General features: G+C 44.0%; 1 protein-coding gene across 1 annotated transcript in view; it reads left to right on the top strand.

Moving 5' to 3' along the window:
* The first annotated feature begins 1,361 nt into the window (after nt 1-1,361).
* The window catches only part of LOC115098054 (stabilizer of axonemal microtubules 1-like), a 77,725-nt gene continuing 57,193 nt past the window's right edge, over nt 1,362-21,893 (top strand). The window contains exon 1 of the mRNA XM_029614354.1: nt 1,362-1,486. Coding sequence (XP_029470214.1) covers nt 1,362-1,486 — 125 coding nt within the window. The remainder of the gene's footprint in view (nt 1,487-21,893) is intronic.

Genomic DNA, 21,893 nt, shown 5'->3' with positions numbered 1-21,893 from the left:
TGAGGCACTGTCTCTGAAGACTTGAGAACAGAGAGGATTTTAGTGCCTTCTTAAAAGACTTGAAGCATGTAAGTGTATGGAGATGATCTGGCAACGTGTTCCGAAGAATAGGTCTGACTACTGAGAAGGCTTTTTCTCTGGTTATATCAAGGTTTACAAATCTTGATGAGGGGATTTCCAACAAATTCTTTGTGCCTGATCTTAACATTCAAGCAGGTTGATAAACCCACCAAATTGCATTGAACTAAGGTAGAGACTTGTGCTGATGCTGAAGTAATCCAGGAATCAGCACTAGTACTTTTGTATTGAATCCGCCACTTGACTGGTAACCAGTGCAAGGAACATAGGACATGTGTAATGAGGTCACGCATCCTTGCACCGGTTAGCAGTAGCGGTGGCATTCTGTACAATTTGTATTGCTCTGATAGTATTGTTGGGAAACCTAATATACAGAGCATTGTAATAATAGAGGCCTGTCAAAAGAAGTGTCTGCAAAACAGTCTGGAGATCTTGAGAATTTAAAAGCAGTTGAAGCCACCTTAGCATGAGCAGCTTAAAGAAGCAAATTCTAACAATGTTCTGAATGTGCAACTTCATCAATAAATTGGTATCAATGATAACTCCTATGTTCCTGGCACACTGCCGGATGGGGATACTATGTTTGCCATAATCAAACACCTCAGGGGCATCAGATGGAGAATCTTTTAAGGTAGTAAGTATGATCATTTTGGTTTTATCAATATTTAGCATTAGTTTGTTATAAGAAAGCCATCTCTTCTCAGCATCTAAACAAAGGGTTATGAGTCCACATGTGTTAGGACCATGATGAGCGAAATGGGACAGAGAACTGATGGATGTCATTCACATAAATCCTAAAATGTACACTGAGACATGCCATCACTTTACATAAAGGAGTGAGGTAAATATTGAATAGTGTTGCTGATAAAGCAGACCCTTGCGGGTCCCCATCATGTCAGTAGTCCAGACAATGCGCTCCCACTACAGACTTGTTGAAAATATCCCATTAGACAAAAAGAGAACGAATCAAGCACAATACCAGCTATTTCTGGGGACAGTAGCCATGAGAAACGAGTGTACTGAACTTCACTGATATGTCCAAAAGAACTGTAATATAGCTGACTCCCTTATCAAATCCTCTTAGAATAGTGTCAGTACTAGAAATAGTTTTGTTGTTAAAACCATTTCTGAATCCAAATAGGAATTGATCGATGAGGACATTATCCTCCAGAAAGTAATGTAGTTGGTCTAATATTGCAGATTCAATTAGCTTCGATAAAAATAATAAGGAAGATATCAGACAATAGTTGGTGAATAAGGAAGCATCAGTGTTGGCCTTTTTAATGACGGATCTTATGGATGATAGCTTAATTGATGGAGATAACACACCAGATGACAATGAGAGATTAATACGATCAGTTAAAGGTTTAGAAATATCATCCCTTATCACCTTCAGTGAGGCTGTCGGGTAAAGGGTTTAAAGAGCACTAGGTAATATTCATTTTTGCAATTATCTAGAGGTTGTATTTTCTGTAACAGAAAGAGCTCCATATTGGCAAATCAACCAGCTGATCATTTACAGTGGGCATAAGAGCAGATGTGAAGCTAACCCAAATTTTGGCAACTTTAATTGAAAAATAAGTTGCAAACTGATTGCATTGTGACTCTGTAGCATCTCTGGAGACATCATTGGTAGCCTCTGAGATTAAGGTTTTCACAGTATAACAAAAGGTCAGTTGGGTTGTTTGTAGAGGAGTGAATTTTGCCTGAAAAATAATCCTTTTTTTTGTCTTATAAACCTGAGTTGTATAAGATGTCAATCTGGCCAAATCTGTTTATTAATCCTAGCTGGATGCTTACAACATTTATGTTTGCATCGATGTAATTCTTGCTTACTCAATCTTAGAGAAGGAGTGTATCAAATGAAGTCTGTTCAAGGCTGGGAGTGGGCAGACTCCATGCTAGAGTCTAGGTAAAGTCCAGGTAAGTCCCTAGGCAAGTACAATCTGGGCATGATTTTTTATTGAGCCAGCAAAGAATCTGGGAAACCCTTGGGTTTATATTCCATGATCAATCAGGGCACTGCCTTCCACGAGGCAATAAGTAGGCTGCTACTTTTCATTCTTAGAGATGAGGTTCTTAAATAGTTCTTCTTCTCACTTTTCAGGTACTCCTATTGCTCTACTTGGAAGTCACCTTGTTTCTTGTCCGCAGGGCTACTGGTTTATACATTCTGAGCCTCTCCCTTCCATCTGCATTTCCAGTACTTTCTTGCTACTTAACTGATTTTTAATAAATAAATAAAGTTATTTATCCCCTAATAGATTACATCTTCCTAAGCGATTTACAACATAAATTCAAACAATTAAAATATACAATTTCTTGATGGATGGAAGAGAAACCACAACAGATCCATCAAACTTATTAAATAACCCCTTTCATCAAGCAAGTTTTTAAAGCTTTTCAAAATTTGAATACATCCACCTCTTCTCTCAAACTAGATTGTAAACTATTTCAGATTTGAGGGATCATTCTTGAAAAAGATCTTCCCTTCAGACAGGAATATTGGTACATTTTAACTTCCTGAACTCTCAGAAGATGCCCTTTCATTGATCTCAAACTTCTGCTTAGATGATTTTTTATTTACTGCGAACCTACTCCTTTTAGTGATTTAAAAGCCAGGGACAAATTTTTAAATTTGCATCTGGCATTCGCTGGGAGCCAATGCAGATCTAATAATGGCTCAGATGGAGTTCTCCTAGTACTTCAGGTCACAATGGGCTAGATTTTAAATCTTATGCTTGGGCGTAGATTTGTTCGCGCAACCCGGCGTGAACAAATCTACGCCCGATTTTATAACATGCACGCACACTGCCGCGCCCACATTATAAAATCCAGGGTCGGCGTGCAAGGAGGTGCACACATGTGCACCTTGCGCGCGCTGAGCCTGAGGGGAGCCCCAATGGCTTTCCCCGTTCCCTCCAAGGCCGCTCCGAAATTGGAGCGGCCTTGGAGGGAACTTTTTTTCCAGCCCCCCCACCTTCCCCTCCCTTCTATCTAACCCACACCCCATCCCTAACTAAATCCCCCCCTACCTTTGCAGCAAAAGTTACACCTAACCGAGGTAGGCGTAACTTGCGCACACTGGCCGGTTGCCGGTGTGCCATGCCCCGGCACAGGTCCCTGTGCTGGAGCACTTGATCCCACCCCCGGACTGCCCCCAGACTGCCGCCATGCCCCCAGCCACACCCCCGGCCCGGCCCTTTTTGCAAGTCCCGGGACATATGCGCGTCCTGGGGCTTGCGCGCACCACCGAACCTATGCAAAATAGGCTCAGCGCATGCAGGGGCAAATTTTCTCAGGTTACGCGCATAGCTTTTGAAAATCTGCCCCAATATGAGCTGCCATGTTCTGTTTTCTCTGTAATTTCCGAGTCGTTTTAACAGTCATTCTCAGAAACAGAGCATTACAATTGTCAATATATGTCAAAACCAGAGCATAGACCCCGGATCTTAATACAGTAGGATCCAAAAAGTCTAATTTGTCTAAGCAATTTAATCCTTCTCACCAAAAGTGAAACATGCGTTTCTAAACTCAAAGTGAAATCCAGTTGGATCCCTAGGGATCTAACCTCCTCCTTGGGAAAGATCTCTTCCCCCATCAGCTTCAAAGGAAGTTTTAATTGACTGTATCCCAAATTCAAAATCTCCATTTTCTTGCCATTCAAAATCAACTTACTTCTATTCAGCCAACGCTTCAGTTAATCCAAACAAATTCCCAGCTGCCTATAATGTTACTCCTTCTTTAGTTCCAAAGGAGCTAAAATCTGGACATCATCTGTATATATGTATGATTAAAAAAAAACCCTGCCTCCTGAATAATCTCACTGTAAAAATACTGAACAAAATCAGTGAGATGGATGATCCCTGTGGCACCCTACAACCTACCTCAACAGCAAGAGAGTAGTTACCTTGAAAATTCACCATCTGCTTTCTCCCAGACAGAAAACTCTGTAACCATTTCAAAACTGCACCACTTATACCCAAAGCTTTACAGTGTCTCAATAATAATGGGTGATTAACCAAGTCAAAAGCACAGGAAAGGTCCAAGATAACCAACAAAGCTCCTTCCCCTTTATCCACTAACGGCAGAGCATCATCCATTAATGAAACTAGTAAAGTTTCCATACTACAACCACATCTGAAACCAGCCTGAGCTGGGCCCAGAAGTTCAACCGATTCCAAATATTTTGAAATGTGCTTGGTGACAACTTTTTCTAACACTTTAGCTACAACCGGGAGATTCGAAGTAGGTCTATAGCTATTATATAAATTGGGATCAGGATTTTCATTTTCAACAGCGGTAATACTACTGTGGATTTACATAATATAGGCACAGAACCCAAATTCAAAGATTTATTAACCAATTTCTGCAAACATACTAATACTTTGTCTGAGCAGCCATTAAGTAGTCAAGATGGTCAAGCATCAAAGCAAAGATTAGTTGAATTAGACTGAGCTACCTGTTGTTTCACCTCTAAGAGGGAAAGTGACTCAAATCTATCCAAGTTAATATCTATCTTCTCTCTATAAACCATCTCCTTACCATCTTCTACATAGTCTATATTAACTCCTTCCAGTCCTCCCACTAATAGATCTACTTTTTCCCTAAAAACGTATGGGTAGATTTTGTAAGGTGCGCACGTCATCCATGTGTGCACGCTTCCTGGTGCACACATATGGACGCGCCGATTTTATAACATATGGGTGCTGGCGCATGCATGTTATAAAATTGGCCGGCCATGGACACTGGATTTTATAATCTGCACACGCACAAGGGGGGTAAAATTGTACAAATTCGCGCGGCGACGCATCGCGGGCTTCTCCAGTTTCCTCCCAGTCCGCTCCAATTAAGGAGCGAACTGTGAGGGAATTTCCCTACCCCCTATCCTAACCTCCCTCCCCCTTCCCCTCTCCTCCCCAACCCCTAAATCTAAATTATTTTTGTTTTTACCTTTTTTGCTCAACTTCAGCTCCCAAACTGAAGTAAGTTGCGCGCGCCAGCAGAACGAACAATGGTGCTGTCCCGGCCCTCCGGCCCAGCACTTGAGTGTGTCCTGGCCTTTATGCGCTTGGCCAGGCCTCTTGGAAGATTCGCATGGCACGCGTAAGGCCTGGCCACGAATGTAAAGGCCGGAATTTACACGTGCCAGGCATATAAAATCTGCCCTTTAGCAAAAATATCACAATCTGAAATTTCTTCAAAAAATCACTTTGCTTTTCCTTTGCTTTCCAGCTAACTATTTAACTATACTATAAAGAACATAAGGATTGTAATCTAATTTCACCTTATTCATGTAGTTTTTTTTTTTTTTTTTTTTTGCTAAAAGTTTCTTTAAATATTTAGAGTTTGCTTTCTGCCAGATCTTTTATCTTCTAGACTAATTTTACTCTGCCACCTCCTCTCTAAATGGTGACAATTTCTTTTAAGCTCCGCTAACTCAGCAGAAAACCATGGGGAACTCACAGCTCTACGATTCGATTTTCCTCTCTTAATTGCCACTCCAAACTTTTTCATAACCTGTTGTAGCATATTAAACCACCCATTACTTAAATTCTCAATATCCTCTTCATCAACTTTTCCCCAACAAACCACACACACTTATCTATGTTGGAATCTGTGGGAGGGAGCGCTCCCTATTCCGGGGGGATGTGTGCCCATGGACCTCGATGCGACTGCAGAGAGGAGCTCCGTGGAAGCACCACGTCAGGCAAGATGTGTCCCAGCATGGGAGGAGCAGGCTGACCACCGCCCTAACCTCTGCCTAACCTGCATGCACTGGTAGAGACCCAACAACGCAATGCTGGTCTTTGGGGTAGCCTTCCGGCCACTCAATAGCTCTTTCGGTTCTGCCACGGGGTAGCGGCAGATGCATCAGGACAGACAGAGGTTGAGGACAGTCTATGGTACTGGAGCTTGGAAAAAGATGAAACCTCAGCCTTAGACTAGGCTGACAGCTTGAAAAAAGCGAGGAAGCTCAGAGGCTCAGATGAAATGAAGACACGTGGAGCTTGGAACTCAGAAGAGATGAGGACCTTGAAGACTCAGATGAGACGAAGACGTGAGGTGACTTGGAACTCAGACACAAGACACTCAGACATAGGTGGAGATCAGAAGTGGATTCTAGAGAGTCCGGCGAGGATTCCAGATATTCCGATGAGGATTTGGAACTTGGAAAGACTCAGGAGAGGATAAGGACTCTGGATACTCAGACGAAGACAAAGGCTTAGGAACCAGGAGGAATCCGGGCAGTGCTCAAAGACAGATCCTGCCGGAAGAGGGCTCCAGCCACCAAACTCAGACACCGGATAGAAATGGATTTACTCTCAGGAAGGTCAGCTGAAGATGAGGTCTGTGGCGAGCGAGCTGAACCCGTAACTTAAGGACTGACAATACTTCAGGATCGGAACCTGACAAAGGACATCAGAAGCGAGACTTTGAATATCAGGATTGGAATGTAGGACAGCGGAAATGAATGGAAACCAGTACCTTGGGAGATCAAGACATCTTTGGCATCTGGACATCAGGGGACTTCTAGAAAGGAGGACCACAGGGATGACTGGAACATGACGGATGAAGACGTCAGGAGGCTGGGACGTCTGGACATCCTAAGACAAGAGGATGTCAGGACATCCAGAGATAGGGAGATGTCAGGACACCTGAAGATGAGAGTACATCTGGAGACACGGTGACATCGGGACATCTGGAGACAAGAGGACGGGATCAGATGAGAGACCAGAACATGGAATGAAGATGACAATGAAAGTTCAAGAACCATGGACAAAGACGAAGAGGACCAATGAAGAACAGAGTGCCTTGAAGTGAAGAAGGATCATGGAGGACTCCTGGGATGAAGAACGAGTACTGAAGATCCAGGAGAGGTCTGACTCCATGACAAACTCCTTGCAAATGCAAAGAGGAACTGAAGCTGAGCCCTTTTGTAGGGCTGAAGAGGAACGCCCAGGATGACATCACAAGGAGGAGCCAGGAGGATTGACCCTTTAAATCCTGTGGAGAGGCACGGCCCTGCACCTAAGGAGGCTGGACCAGGGACAGCAGCCATACTGAGAAGAAGCTGAAGCAGAAGTAGGCCTGAGGGATCGGAGGCGGCTCCTGCCACGAAGAGAGAAGACTGAAGACGGCTCCAGGCTGCATGGAGGGAGAACCAAAGACTGAGGGATCCCCACGCAGGGGAGGAGATGGCGTCTGCAGCCTCCGGGCCATGAAAAGGAGATCCAGGGTGGCCTCCTGGCCACGGAAGAGGAAGCTGGTCGGCAGCTCCTGCCGCAGGAGGGTCCTGATAAGAGCGGCTCCATGTCACAGCGTCAGCGGCCTCCAGGCCGCGAGGAGAAGCACGGCGGTGGCGGTTCCAGGCTGCAAGGGAGGCCTGGTCGGCAGTGGCTTGTGCCGCGTGAAGATGGAGGTGTCAGCGGCAGCCTCCGGGCCGTAAGAAAAGTTAGCGGCGGATCCTTGGCTGCATAAGAGGCCTGGTCGGCAGCAGTAGCAGAGGACATGGCGGCCTCCAGGCCGTGAGGAATGGCATCGGAAGGCTGGCAGTAAAGGTGAGGGACTGCTCACAGCCTGGCCGCGGGCAAGATCATAACAGCCTACACATTCAGAAAATTTCGCAGGATCAGTCTTCCCCCACTTGCGAGAAACTTGTGCCTCACCCTTTGTTTTTTTTATAAATTCCTTGAAAATTTAAGACTAAAATTTAGGAAAAAAATTATCCATCCACTGTAACTCCCTATTACCATTAAACATCAATTCTCCTTTAGACAAAGCGTCATCAGAGCCAAAAATCAAATCTAACACATGTCCTTTAACATGGGTAGCACCTGTTAGAATTTGAGGCAAACCCCCTGCTCTCAGAACATCTAAACATTCTGTAATCTTAAAAGTATAACTTTTCATTTGATAAATACATTAAAATTTTTGCTGTCCATTCATTGAACGGTTAGCAATTCTGTCATATTCCACTTATTGCTGAATGCTTTACATTCTGTCTCTGTGAGAGGAAGAGAGGGACATACAAGAGAAACGAGGATGAGGAAGCAGTGGGGGTGCAGGGGAATGGTGAATTTCACAAGGAAGAAATACATCTTTAGTGAAGACTGGTAGGTAGAAAGAGAAATCGGCACAGGGGGAGGTTCCAGACGTAGAGGATATCAAGAAAAAAGGCTGGGAGGCGAGAGTCAGCTGAGGACATACTGGGAGAGAGAGAAGAGCCTGTGCCAAGTGATGGAACTGAGCACTAAAATGTCGATATGGACAGAGTCGTGTAGCGTCTTGATAGAGATGAACTTAATGTGAAAAGGAATGTAGAACATGCCAGAAGAAAGGTAGGAAAAGCAGGCAGAGGGATGATGTGTGAGAGTGGTGAACAGCTGTTGGAACTGGAGGAGGTTGTTTTATTCTTACTAGTGCTTCTGTAAGACAACATTGTCCCATGTAGCTGGAGGATATAAATAATCATCATGCAAGTAGCCTTGTCAGTACTTTTATGTGTATAAGTCTTTCTTTGTGCTGACCTGTATCATGACAGATTTCAGAAAGAAAAAGGTGTGTATGTATGTGGGGGGGATAGGCGTTTGTATGCAGACCTGGGTTCAGAGCGGAGGACATTACTGGGGGGGGGGTCACCTTCAGAGACTGATGAACGTTAGCTTACTCATTTCAGCGTCTGGAAAAACCAGGCATGATTTTGTGCTTTGGGAATCAGGATTACCTGCAAAAGCCCAAAGACTTTTCAGAAAAAAAAGTAAAGTCCACACAAAACTTGGTGTTTCAAAGAAGAAAAAATGAATTTATTAAATAATACAATTTTTAAGGTTAGCAAAAAGCAGAAAAATCAGCACAACCATTCACGAAAAATAAAACACAGCTTCTCCAATCGGCAAGCAATTCAGAACATACTCACTAGCTTTTTCATGTCACTTGAGCACAGTTGCACAGAAATATTTCCTCTCAGATCCTCACTAAGGCCTTTTTCTTTCTTCTGGGCCCCACCGAAGTATAGAAAACTATTTCTCCTCTAGCACATACTACTGACTGCAGACTACCCTACAATGGACTTTGTATTCCTGGATCAGGAGTTCCACTTCTCCCAGTTGGTCATTAGCCCTTGCCAAAAGAGTCACTTCCACAGTCCCCAGTGGATTGGATATCTCCAGCACCCGGGCCCTGGACTTCCCGGGACAAGCTTCAGTTCCATCACTTCAGAAATCCTCTCAATAACTCCTCCCCATGACTCCTCCAAAACCCATTCCTTTCCTTAATGCGCACCTCTCTGGACCTCCCATTGCTAGAAAGCTACCAGTATTCAATTATAGCACTATAGAGTGAAACCCTTAAGGTTTTGCACACAATTCCTCCTACTACTACTCTTTTTTGTTTTGTTTGGTTTTTTTGTGCCTTACAGATATATTTTTGGTCATTCTTTCTATATTCTTTTCAGTTGAATAGCTCCTCTAAGTATTTTTGTTTTTATAACAGTTCACCTTCCTCTAACATATTTTCCCTTCATAGTAACATAAAGGTCAATATTTCAGGAAGCCGCTGAGTGGTGCTATAGCTGGTTAAATCAGAATGAGCAAAAAAACAGGCTGCTGACTTGAAATGTGCTTGAACTTGACTAAGTCTAAATATCTGTACAAGTGCAGATAGAAGTTAATCTGGTTAAAGTATCTTAGCCATGTAACTGAATATCTATCTGACCGGATAACTTTCAATATGCTAGTTATTTATTTAAGAAATTTTACATTCCGCTTTTCCAATAGATCATAACAGTTTACAATGTTACATACATAATTAAAAACAAGTAATGTGATACTCAAAAATACAACACAGGAATACATACAACTACCTATAATTACACAATTCAGCTTTTCAATTCATATTATCCGCTAACTAGTAGCCAATCTAGATCGCACTTGCATCCTAATAAATGCCAGAATCGTGAAGCATATAAATTTGACATTATAAAGAAGTTTTCTGGTTATTCACGTGCTATTATAGTATTTAAGGTCCTACTTCAATATCATATATGGGGTACTTGCTTGAATAAAAATGTCTTTACGTTGTGCTTAAATGTTTTTAACTCTGTGCAAGTTCTCAGGGAATCAGGTAGAGCTTTCCAAAGTATGGGACCTGCAACAGAGAGAGCTCTTTTCTTCAACATACCTGAGAACGCTCAGGATTTCACCCTGAGCGTCAAGGAGTTTGCATCAATTGCAGAGTCTCAGGGGAAACACTAGAAATCTCAGGGCCTCTCTGTGTACAGCTCAGCCACTCCCCTTCCTCAGTAAGCCTGCAGAGAATAGGAGAAGTGGGGTGAGTCTGGAGCAGACACTGCAAGCAGCATGTGGGGAGAAACTGGAGAGGGGCTGCAATATACACAAAAAAGTCAGTTTGCAGCTGTGACTCCAGGACTTGGGAATCACTCAGTTAAGGATAGAGTGAGGATGCATAAGTCATGGAGCCGAGCCTTATAGGGGGAGGAAGCAAAGAGAGTGCTGGGGTCGGGGAGAGAGGAAAGGGAAGTAAGCTAGGTCATCTCGAGAGGGGGGGGGATAGGTGATGGTGATGGGTGGGAGAAAAAGAAAGTGTGCGTTAGTTAGGTGGGTGCTGCAGGGGAAGAGAGAGACACAATATTTCATTCCTTCCCTCTCTCCCCCACCCTCTGCTAATCTACAGCCATCTCAGGGTGACCACAACTCAAAGGTTCCCAGCTATGAATATCAAACCTTGCTATTTTCATTGCTGGTACATCGAGTAGATTTTTATGTATTGAATGTAAATGTCTCAGGATACCCGGCTACTTTTTGAAACTTTGCAGTCAAGTGGATAACAATGTAAACTTGATTATAACCAGCGACGTTTGAATATATCAATGTGTATTTATCCACCCAACTAGGATTTAATGGGTTATATTGTTAATCATGCGTCACCACCGCCCTGCAGATTAGAGCGCACTCTATCTATGGGCACCACATTCAGAAAAATGGTGCCTCGGAGCTTCAGGACACGCTCCTTTGCTGAAGAGAAGGCCTTCCTCGTCAGGATGTGCCTGTCCCAGAAGGACCTCCTGACTCACCCCCTCCTGGAAAGAGCAGGGGGAGGGATAGCAAGATGAAGTACCTGGGGGCCCACATTTTCCAGGCCTTTAACCGGTAAGCTCCACTCACTGTGATGTACCTACTGTCTTCTTTGGGAGGAGGTGGGTTGACAGTTGTATGCAGGCAGAAGTCCAGGGCTTCACCAAACTCTGGGTCCTTACCTCCATAGGGGGCAAGGAAGAGAAAACCTTCAATGTGGTTTTACTCTGGTAACTAAACAGCTACCCATGTTGAATAGGGGGGCCTGAAAATAACCTTCCATCTCTGCAGGTAAAACTGCTCGTGCAGAGGTACTTTCATCTGTCCCCCCAACAAGGGAGCAGGCTGACAAAGTACAGGCATTTCATCCTGAAATTCCAGCATGGTTTACAGCTATGGACTGACTGTGTTGTCAAACAGGTGCAAAATACACAGCCTGAGCCTAGCCTCTTTATTTCAAAGGCGAACTCCATAGGGATTTCCTCTTTGAAGGTGTGTTTGCAAACCTGCAAGGACATTATCTCTAGGGGTTTGCAAGCCTGGGTGAGGTATTCAAAAGTATCCCCTTGAACCTTCAGTTGGCGTTTGCATTAGCGCAGAGAACAATGGCAGGCCTGCGGCTTACCCAGGTGGGCGGAGGGGGGCAGAGTTCTACCACCACCTGTGACTGATAAAGCGAATTGTGGAGTTGTGGCTACTGGGACTCTGTACTATGTTGAATTATGCTTCAGTCTTTAATGGCACAATCAACATTTAGCTTTGTCTTTTTTTTTGTTTTTTTACAGGAAATTGGGACACACCAGGTCCTGGAGGACCTAAAAGCCAGATATTGTTTCTTGTGCTAAATGGAGCCAGACTTGATCCTGCAGGCCCGCAGGGAAGTCCTGGCTCTGGAGAATAAGTGCTAATGTGTTATACTTGTCCTTTTAAAATTTAGGATGCTATTGCAAAATCCCAGAGGTGCTTGCAGGGTAGTAGGAATTTTGTCCCCCTTGGGGCAGAAAACACATTTTCAAAGGCAAATTGCCTGTGAAGTTTCCCTTTCAAAATGCAGGGGCTGGCCACACTGCGGATATGTTAGAACCTGCAAACTCTGTAGCAGGGACAAAGAGTGAGGTGTGATCCTTCTGTGAGGATGTGTTCAAAATGAACTTGGCACATTTGGTGGGTCAGCTCAGCCCTTCCCCATGCCTCTGCCTCTTTTCGCTGTGGGTACAAGTACCTGTGCTATCAGACAGCATTTGTATTTCTTGATGCAGTGGACTAAGGCACTAAGGGGCCGATTTGGACAAGTCCGGCGTACGCAAATCCCGGGAGATACGCGTGTGGCTGGGCCGCACGCAAGCCGAGCACATTTCCAGAGTGCCCCAGCCACGTGCAGAAGTGCCGGGTTGTTTAAAAGGGGCGGGCAGGGCAGGGTCGGACGAGACAGTGCCATTTTGTGCTGTCCCGGCGCATCACGCGCCGGCAGCCGGCCAGCACGTGCAATTTACTTCCCCTCCAAAGAGGAAGTAGGTTTAAAAAAAAAAAAATTAGAATAGGTGGGGATTGGGGGTCAGGGTGGAGAGGGATAAAGGGAGGAAGAGTAGTTAGGGGATTAGGGAAGTACCCTCCCAGTCCAATCCTTTATTGGAGTGGACTGGGAGGGAACTGGGCAAAGGCCCGAAAGCGTCATCACGCATTTTTATTAAAATGACACCCCCCCCCCATGCACGTGAGTCAGAACCCATGAGCACATGCGTGCGCCAATATAAAAGGCGCACTTGCGCACAGGTATCGGATTTTATAACATGTGGGTGTCACCTCGCCCATGTTATAAAACTGGCGTGTCTTTGAAAATTTACCCGTAAATTTTTAGTGCTCCTTTTCCTGCATATAAGCGGCTGCTTCCCCATGGAAAAAGCTTTGAAAATGACCCTGTTATCTCACAATAGTAACAGTATCCTGTGGGGGTTAATGGCAAGTGCCTGGGTAAATTGCTTTCTGTGCTTAAGTCTTCTAGACCCTTATAGATTAAGAGCTGCTCGTGTTAAAAGGCCCATGTACATGAGCATATGGGCCGAGTGTGAGCAGCTCTTATTTTAAAACCAGCAAATTATGTGTATGTGTGCGAGCAAAAGAACGTCGAAGAAAAGGAGCGGATTTTGGGGGTGGGAAAGGGGCATTCCAGGGTGGGGGCCCAACATTTACGCATGTAAATCCCAATTTTAAATCCGGTGAATGCAGCGCAGGTTGGGCTTTTATCTGCACGTATTTACTTCTGCTTTTTTTTTTTCAGATGGAAGTCAGAATAAAACTAGCTGTAGCCAAAAATTGATTGGTGAGGGGTCTGGGTAGTGCAGGCTGAAGAATTAGAGGGGTCTTGATGACCTAGAGCCAGACAGACTGGGCAAACTGGTAAACTAAGTAGTTAAAGTGGTTATTTCCTTCACACACACGTTTTAAAATGTGCTCACTTGCACGTGCAAAAGCCAACAAATCCTAAGGAAAGATACACTGATAACGTTTCCTTATGTAACTGCTTGAAATTAGGGGCATGCATACGTGTGCTGGGCTTATTTTAAATAGTACGTGCACGCTTGTGCGGATGATTTAAAATTGCAGTGTATGTGGCTCTCGCTTATGTGGGTGCACACGTGCTCGTTTTAAAGTTACCATCCCTGAGTCTATTTTGAAAGGAAAACAAGGCATGTTGTCAATGACGGATTTAAGATTTAGGAATCTCTAGGCACTGTTGGTCCCGTCACCCCTCTTCTCTTCTCCCAGCCCCTGAAACTGGTCAACAGGGAGCAGAAGGTCTAAGGCACAGCCCCTACTTTTCTGTGGCATCTGAGAGGCCGATCCTGTGGCAAAAACTAAAAAATTCTGAAGCAAATTGGCAAGCATTTCCATCTTTTACATTAGATTATAACAGGCTTACACTATAATTATTAGTATAATTTATTTTATTTTTATTGGCTGAAGAAAAGTGATCTCAGTTATCAGAACTGTGAGGAGACCCCAAGGTTGTGGAGAGGAAGGGAGGAGGGTCAGGAATGGAGTGAGGAGATAGGGGGAGGAGAGGATGGGAGATGGGAAAGATTAGAAAACTGGGAATGTGGAAGAGGAGAAGGAAGTAGGAGGGACTGGGGAGTGTATTCCATGATCTGAGGAGAAGAGAGGTAGCAAGGAAGGACCAGAAGTTCCAGGATCTGATGGAGAGAATCCTCCTCTCCCCACCCAAAGCAATTCAAATCCTCCCTCCCTTGATCTTAGATTCATAAGAACAGAGGAAGTTGCCATAATGGGTCAGACCGAGGGTCCATCAAGCCCAGACAATAAGACCCAGCTGGACAAGTTGCTGGAGGAGAAGTCCATAAAATACTATTAGTCAAGTTGACTTAGGGAATAGCCACTGCTATTAATGGCATCAGTAGCTTGGGATCTATTTAATGTTTGGGTAATTGCCAGGTTCTTATATCCTGGATTGGCCACTGTTGGAAACAGGATGCTGGGCTTGATGGACCCTCAGTCTGACCCAGTATGGCAACTTCCTCTGTTCTTATGAATCCAAGATCAAAGGAGGGAGGATTTGAATGTCATTGGGTGGGGAGAGGAGGAAGGTGTCCCTACCATGCTTTGGACCTGCTCCTCCTTGCATCCCCTCTCTAACATCCTACCTAATACGAGATACACATACATACATGGCACCAATCCATTCTGTCTCACAAAACGAAAAATGCCCCCTACCCTTATTCCCAGCGCTCTCACACAGACGTATGCCTCCCCTAGCCGATCCTCCTCTCATCCTCCAGTCTTTTTTCCCACTCTCAAATGATCTCTACTCAGCCCCTCCTAATCTCCCCAAAATTATCCCCCTTTTTCTCCACTGCATGCTACCTAGAGCGGAGAGGCTGGATCAGGAAACAGAGGGCTGTTCTCTGCGGAGTGAGATTATGCACAGCAGAAAGGTAGCAAAATCTTCAGCCAGCCCTGCTGCCCCAGGCACAGGCCTAATGTGCCTACTGACAAATCCAGGCCTGCATGTTATTTCCCTTTGTCAGTTAGTACACATATACAGTATATGATTGCTAAATGTGAATCTGTATTTTAGCAGCAGTTATTTGTATGTGTGTGGTGGTGGGGAAAAAGTTACCTATCTGTACATACTTTCCACGCAATCACACTAGCTACTGTATATATAGTGCAGGTGCTAGGACCTATTCTAAAGCAGTATTTTTGGGGTCACTCATCACAATGATGTAATTATTATTGGACATAACTTTGCTAACACACATACAGTTGTCATGGCAATAAACTAACCAGATTCTAAGATAACTGTACAATTTCTCCTAAAAGACCGATGTAAATAAGGTGCACTCAACCTTGTGCATTTTATTTTTTTAAAATATGATTTATAGTCTGCCTTTCAGGCACTTCAAAGCAGATTACATTCAGGTACTGCAGGTATTTCCCTGTCCCCAGAGGGCTCACCATCTAAGGGCCTCGTTTACTAAGCATTTTTCCCCATAAACACAGAATGACAGAAAAGCCTTAGTAAATCAGGCCCTGTACATGAAGGAATGAAGGGTGAAATGACTTGCCCAAGATCGCAAGGAACGGCAGCAGGATTTAAACCCTCCACTTGTGGCTGTGTGCAAGGGATGTGAATCGTTTTTTGACGATTTAAAATATCGTCCGATATATTTTAAATCGTCAAAAATTGTTAGAGGCGCGATACAATAGGAATTCCCCCGATTTATCATCAAAAATCGTAAATCGGGGGGAGGGGAAGGGGGAGGGCGGGAAAACTGGCACACTAAAACAACCCTAAAACCCACCCCGACCCCTTTAAAATAAATCCCCCACCCTCCCGAACCCCCCAAAATGCCTTAAATTACCTGGGGTCCAGAGGGAGGGTCCCGGTGTGATCTTTTACTCTCGGACCTCCGGTGCGTTGTAGAAATGGCGCCGGCGCTACCTTTGCCCTGTCATATGACAGCAGGGCAAAAGTAGCGCCGGCGCCATTTTGTTTTTTTGTCCCCTGACGTCAGGAGCATAGGAGATCGCTCCCGGACCCCCGCTGGACCCCCAGGGACTTTTGGCCAGCTTGGGGGGGCCTCCTGACCCCCACAAGACTTGCCAAAAGTCCAGCGGGGGTCCAGGAGCGACCTCCTGCACTCGAATCGTATTGCCGTATTGCAAAATGGCGCCGGCCATATGGCCATACGGCCGGCGCCATTTTGCAATACGGCCATACGGCCGGCGCCATTTTGCAATATGGCAATACGGCTCGAGTGCAGGAGGTCGCTCCCGGACCCCCGCTGGACTTTTGGCAAGCCTTGTGGGGGTCAGGAGGCCCCCCCAAGCTGGCCAAAAGTCCCTGGGGGTCCAGCGGGGGTCCGGGAGCGATCTCCTGCGCTCGTGACGTCGGGGGACAGGAACCAAAATGGTGCCGGCGCCATTTCTATTAACGCACCCGTGGCCCGAGAGTGGAAGATCACACCGGGACCCCCCCACTGGACCCCAGGTAATTTAAGACATTTGGGGGGGGGGGGTTCGGGAGGGTGGGGGATTTATTTTAAAGGGTCGGGGTGGGTTTTAGGGTTGTTTTAGTGTGCCAGTTTACGATTTACACGATTTTAAAAAAAACAAAACCGCGACGATCCGATTCCCTCCCCCCCCCAGCCAAAATCGATCGTTAAGACGATCAATCACACGAGTCACATCTCTGTGCACATTTGCTCTGTGATTAAAACTGTGCACACCAATTAGTGCTCTGTGCAGATCCCATGTTAATCAAGGCATCAGCCAATGCACAGATGTACCAGGTTTAACTTGTGTTTTCTTAACGCTGGAAATGTAGTTCCTGGTCAGAGGTGGAATAAAATGTCTGGGGATAGTGTTAGTCTATGGATCTAACCCAGAGTGGCACGGGGGTCCTGTCTATGCAAAAAAAAAAAAAAGATTTGTGCATCAATTAGGAGCATAAAAGTTGTGATCCTAACTCATGTTGGTGCCCTAATCTTTTTAGTTTTCCAACTTTAATTCTCCTAACTCATGTTTTGTATGAACAAATCATACTTTCCTGACAGTGCACATAAAATATATTGTGTGAATATTGATCATGTTTTATGTGCACAAAATATACAATTTGGGGGAAATTTTAAAAGAGTGGAGGAGTAGCTTAGTGGTTAGAGAGGTGGGCTACAAACCAGGGAAACCAGCATTCAAATCCCACTGTCATTCCTTGTGTCCTTGGGCAAGTCACGTCACCCTCCATTGCCTCAGGTACAAACCTAGGGCCTCATAGACACAGAATGGGAGGAAAGACTTTAGTGAATCAGGCCCTTAGATTGTGAGCTCACAGTTGTACTTTTCTTTCTTCTCTTCAGCCGCATCTTCCCAAGTCGTGGCACTTTCCTTTCAAGAGAATGTATCTCCACCTGTCAGGCCATCAGCCACCCCATCTGCCTCAGCAGTTACGTTGCCACAGCAAACCCTCATGGCTAAGGAGCAGATCCGGGAGCAAAATGGCATCTTGCTCCAGGAAATCCTGGGCCGAAAACCTGAGCTTTGGGCCATTACTGGCCTCCTGCAGCAATTGGTGGCACCTGGTTTACGACCTTCTGCCTCGGCAGTATAGTTATTTTGTTCTTATCAGTTTGTTTAATTGTAAATATTTCAGTTACCAGTGGACATGTTCTTTTCTTCACTGTAAATGTTTTTCATTTTTCTTCTGTTTACAAAACTAAAATTTTTAATTTGGAGTTATATTATGTGTCCTGTGTTTATTTTTCATAGTAAACAGACAGGATTTATATGCACATTATCACATTTATACTAACTCATTTCCCAATGAAGATGGTAATCAAAAGCCAGGGGGTATTGTCATCATGAAGGAATCAAAGAAACCTGATGAAGAAGATGCTGCTGACGATCTGCACAGTTTTGTGGGGTTTTGAAGATCCAGAGCAGTTATTTATCCTAGGAATAGAAACAATGGAAGTTTAAAGGACATGTATGTAAGAACAAGATGGTAATGCACTAAAAACTGTGTTTTGCCTTCCAGAAACGTATTATTTTTTTGTATGTACAACTTGGGTGTTGACCAGATGAAAAACAAATAAAAACTCCCTTGGAAAATCAATATTCGCTCTTTGAACATCTACCCTGGAAGAGTCACACTTTAATGGGAATGATTTAAAAAATATGCACAATAATTGCACGATAATCACATCATATTTGTCTTGTACACCCAAATGCGTATAATTGTGGGAAAAGGACATTAATGGTCATGTGATGGAAAATTATTAATGAGAAAGTAGCTAAGTCTTTGATATTGGTATTAATGTTAGAAAATCTGTATAAAGTTCTTCATAGGTGGTATTTGATCTCTTACTGGTTGAATAAAATACTTCTGGGAACTGAGTGAGAATGACTGTTGGAGGTTCTGTGGAGACTGTGGGACAAGCTATCATCTTGGAGTGACGTATTGCAAACACATTCAGAAAGAAATGCACAACATTGCAAAAATATTATTAAAATGGGACTCTAAAGCATTCCTATTAAGATGAATAGATGGACCCCAAAATCCAACAACAAGTAAATGAATATGCCATGTATTAGTGGCTGTATACTGTGTGGTAACAGCTTATTGGGAAAGGGAAATTATACCAAGTATAGATGAATAGATTAGAAAGCTGGAACATGTTTACTTAATGTGCACTGCAATGGAGGTCCCAAGATTAGATGGATCTGAAAATCATACTTGCTGTATATAATGGTGGTGAATACAAGTGGTAACACTTAAGAGGTCCATATTCAAAAGCCATTTAGACAGATAATGTAATAGTTATCCATCTAAATGGCTTACCTGGCTATAGCCCTTATCCAGCTAAATTCTAAAAAAAGGAGCATGTCATGAGCGTTTCAGGGAGGAGTGGAGTTTTATGGCTAACTAACCAAATATTGGGTATATTCATTCTTGTGTGGCTGCATAAGATGCTACTTAACCAGATATTTTTAAAAGATATCCAGCTAAGCATTGTGTTATATAGCCACACAAAGCCAATAAAATAACTTAACCAGCTATATTCAAACATAGCCGGTTATGTTTTTGTTATCCAGCTATATATAACCATACAACTTTAGGATGGTTATATTCAGTGGGATGTTTATCCCACTGAATATATGGGCCAAGTTATCTGGCTAACTAACTGGATAACTTGTCCACTAACTGGCTTACTGAATATAGACCCCTAAGTAATTAGTTGTTAGGGATGTGCATTCATTTGAAACAAAAGAGTAAAACTTGATGAATGAGTCCATATTTGTTTAATTTATTGTCCCTTGAAACAAAAGGAGCAATTCCATGAATGAAAAGACAAATATTTGTCTCATTCATTTGTTTCTATTCAAGTCTATGGCTCATTGAAGACTATAGCTCTTCTCTAAGTAAATAAACAGGTGCAGGTAATTTACCAATCAACCTTTTAAATGGGTAATTTAACAGCCTTGTCAGAGCTGAGGCAGGACAAGCTGGCAAGAAAACCACAGAGAGAACAAATCACAATACAGCATCTTTTTAAATAGCCTATAGCTGTTATCTGGATCAAGTGGTTCTGACCCACGCTTACTGTAAAGTATGAGCATGTGCCAGAAAGAGACTGTATTTCCTCTTTAGCTCTTGGCAGAGAAGGACATGTTAGTAGAAGCTCTTACAGAGTTTTGAAAAGTTTAGAAACTTTTGGTTTTAGCACTGGTAAAGGGTTGCTTTTGATCTTCTCTGTGCTGCAGTGGTCTCTCTTATCATATAAGGAAATGGGAGAAGATGGTATGTTGGCAGGACTTGTGGAGGTAGATGAATTGGTGCCAAAGCAGCCCAGCATAATATTAATAATTAAAAAAAAAAAGAAAATCCTGCCCCCAAATTAAAGAGAGACATTTTTAGTCACAGAGTGGCAGGAGTGAAAGGTAGTTCAAGGCAGAAGAAATTGAAATTTGGAGAACATGTGCTATTGCTGCCTGTTCTTCTCCCTCCTATTTTAGAGAAGAGGGAAAAGGTGGGAGAGTCATTCAAGGCAGACAGTAGCAGGGCAGGGACATAGATTGGGGCAGCAAAAGTACATCAGCTGCACATTTCTCTACATTAGTTATTGCTTCTGAGGCAATAGAGACAGTATTTTCAACAACTGATTCTGAGGAAGAATCTTGTCTGGGATGCCCTGAATCAGATCTTGAAGAGTTAGCTGAAAAAAAATTGGGAGGATTAATCAGTAGCATCTTAGCCATCAATTCATTGATAGGGGCGATAGCTGATACTGACAGTGATGAGAGCAACTCCCAGCAAGAGCAGGCAGAAAGGGAGAGAATGCGAGCGATGCCCCTAGCATTTTTCCCCAGGGTCCACAACTCCAAGTAAAATCTAGAAGAAAGGGGTTAGAAAGGGGAAGACATTTCCTCAAGCTGATCCCATGGTCTCTTCTACCAGTCATGTGGCAGGCCAGCAGTCTCCAGCCATGATTTGAAATGGCAACTTACCATAAAGGAAATGGGGTGGTGTACTATAACACTGTCTTGGGGCAAGAGGCAGGCCTCATCTAAAGTAGTAAGAAGTATCAGGGAAATTATTGTTCTTGATGACCAGCCCCTACAGGTAGTAGAGAACATAGGATTTAAGCATCTGCTGCATTTCTTAACCCTCCAATTACAAAGTCCCCTCCAAGTCGCCTCACGTCTTGTAGCAGTGTTGGCACGAACCTTGGGGGTGTCCCCCTCGAGTGACGTCGCTGCTTCCTTCTTCAAAAGGTTGCCCATTTGCTGACTCTTGCCGAGTTAGCAACAGATTGGATTCGCTCCGGTCTGAAGCTGCTCTGCCGCTTCTACACTGCTGGAAGCTACCTTCACCCTCCGGGGTTCTACTAACCTGGGTACCTGATACTCGGGGACCCTTTGCTTATTTCCAGGTGCCTATCCTAATTACAGGTACTCGCTCCTCGAGGGCCTGTGTGCCTATCCTGGTGCCTGCTACCTATTCTTCAACCTGCTGGAACACTACCTATCAGCTACAGAGAGTGAGTACTATTTCTCCCATTCTGTCCATCTACAGCTCCTCGCTGCCCATCTGCATCGGGCCCTACACCACCATTGTGGAATGGGTCTCCTCTGCCGAGGATCACAGACTGTTAATATCTCTATCCTCTCTCTACTGCTCACTGGGAACTCTATCTACTCAGCTACCAGGGAGTGTGTTATAACATCTGCCAGTCTGTCTCTCCTACGGTGCCTTTCTGGACATCTGCATCGGGACCTTACACCACCATTGTGGGACGGGTCTCCCACACCGAGGATCACAGACTGTTGCTATCTAATCCACTCTCTACTGCCACCTCTTGTGAACCAGACAAGCTATATAATAAAAGATATATTCTCTGTGTTTGTACATCTGAGTCTAGCCCGGTGCTACAGTTCCCTACGAGGCTCCTCCCCATAGGAAATACCATCACTATTGCTCCTGAGAATCCACCAAACACCTCGATATCATAACATCAATATTTAGCTTAAGGAACAGTATATCCTAGTGCTTACAGAAAAAAAGACATCACTATATATACTATTATATAAAATTATTTTTTAAAACTAAAACAGACACATTTTGAGCTGTAAGAATGTGCTTCCTTTTTATTTTTTCCTACAGTAAACTTGGCTTGTAGTACCAGCTCTTGATCACCTGCTCTT

This window comes from Rhinatrema bivittatum, chromosome 1, assembly GCF_901001135.1.
Source record: "Rhinatrema bivittatum chromosome 1, aRhiBiv1.1, whole genome shotgun sequence".
NCBI classification, from domain to species: Eukaryota; Metazoa; Chordata; class Amphibia; order Gymnophiona; family Rhinatrematidae; genus Rhinatrema; species Rhinatrema bivittatum.
Note: the sequence above shows the minus strand (reverse complement) of the source record. Positions and strands in the feature narration are given on the sequence as shown.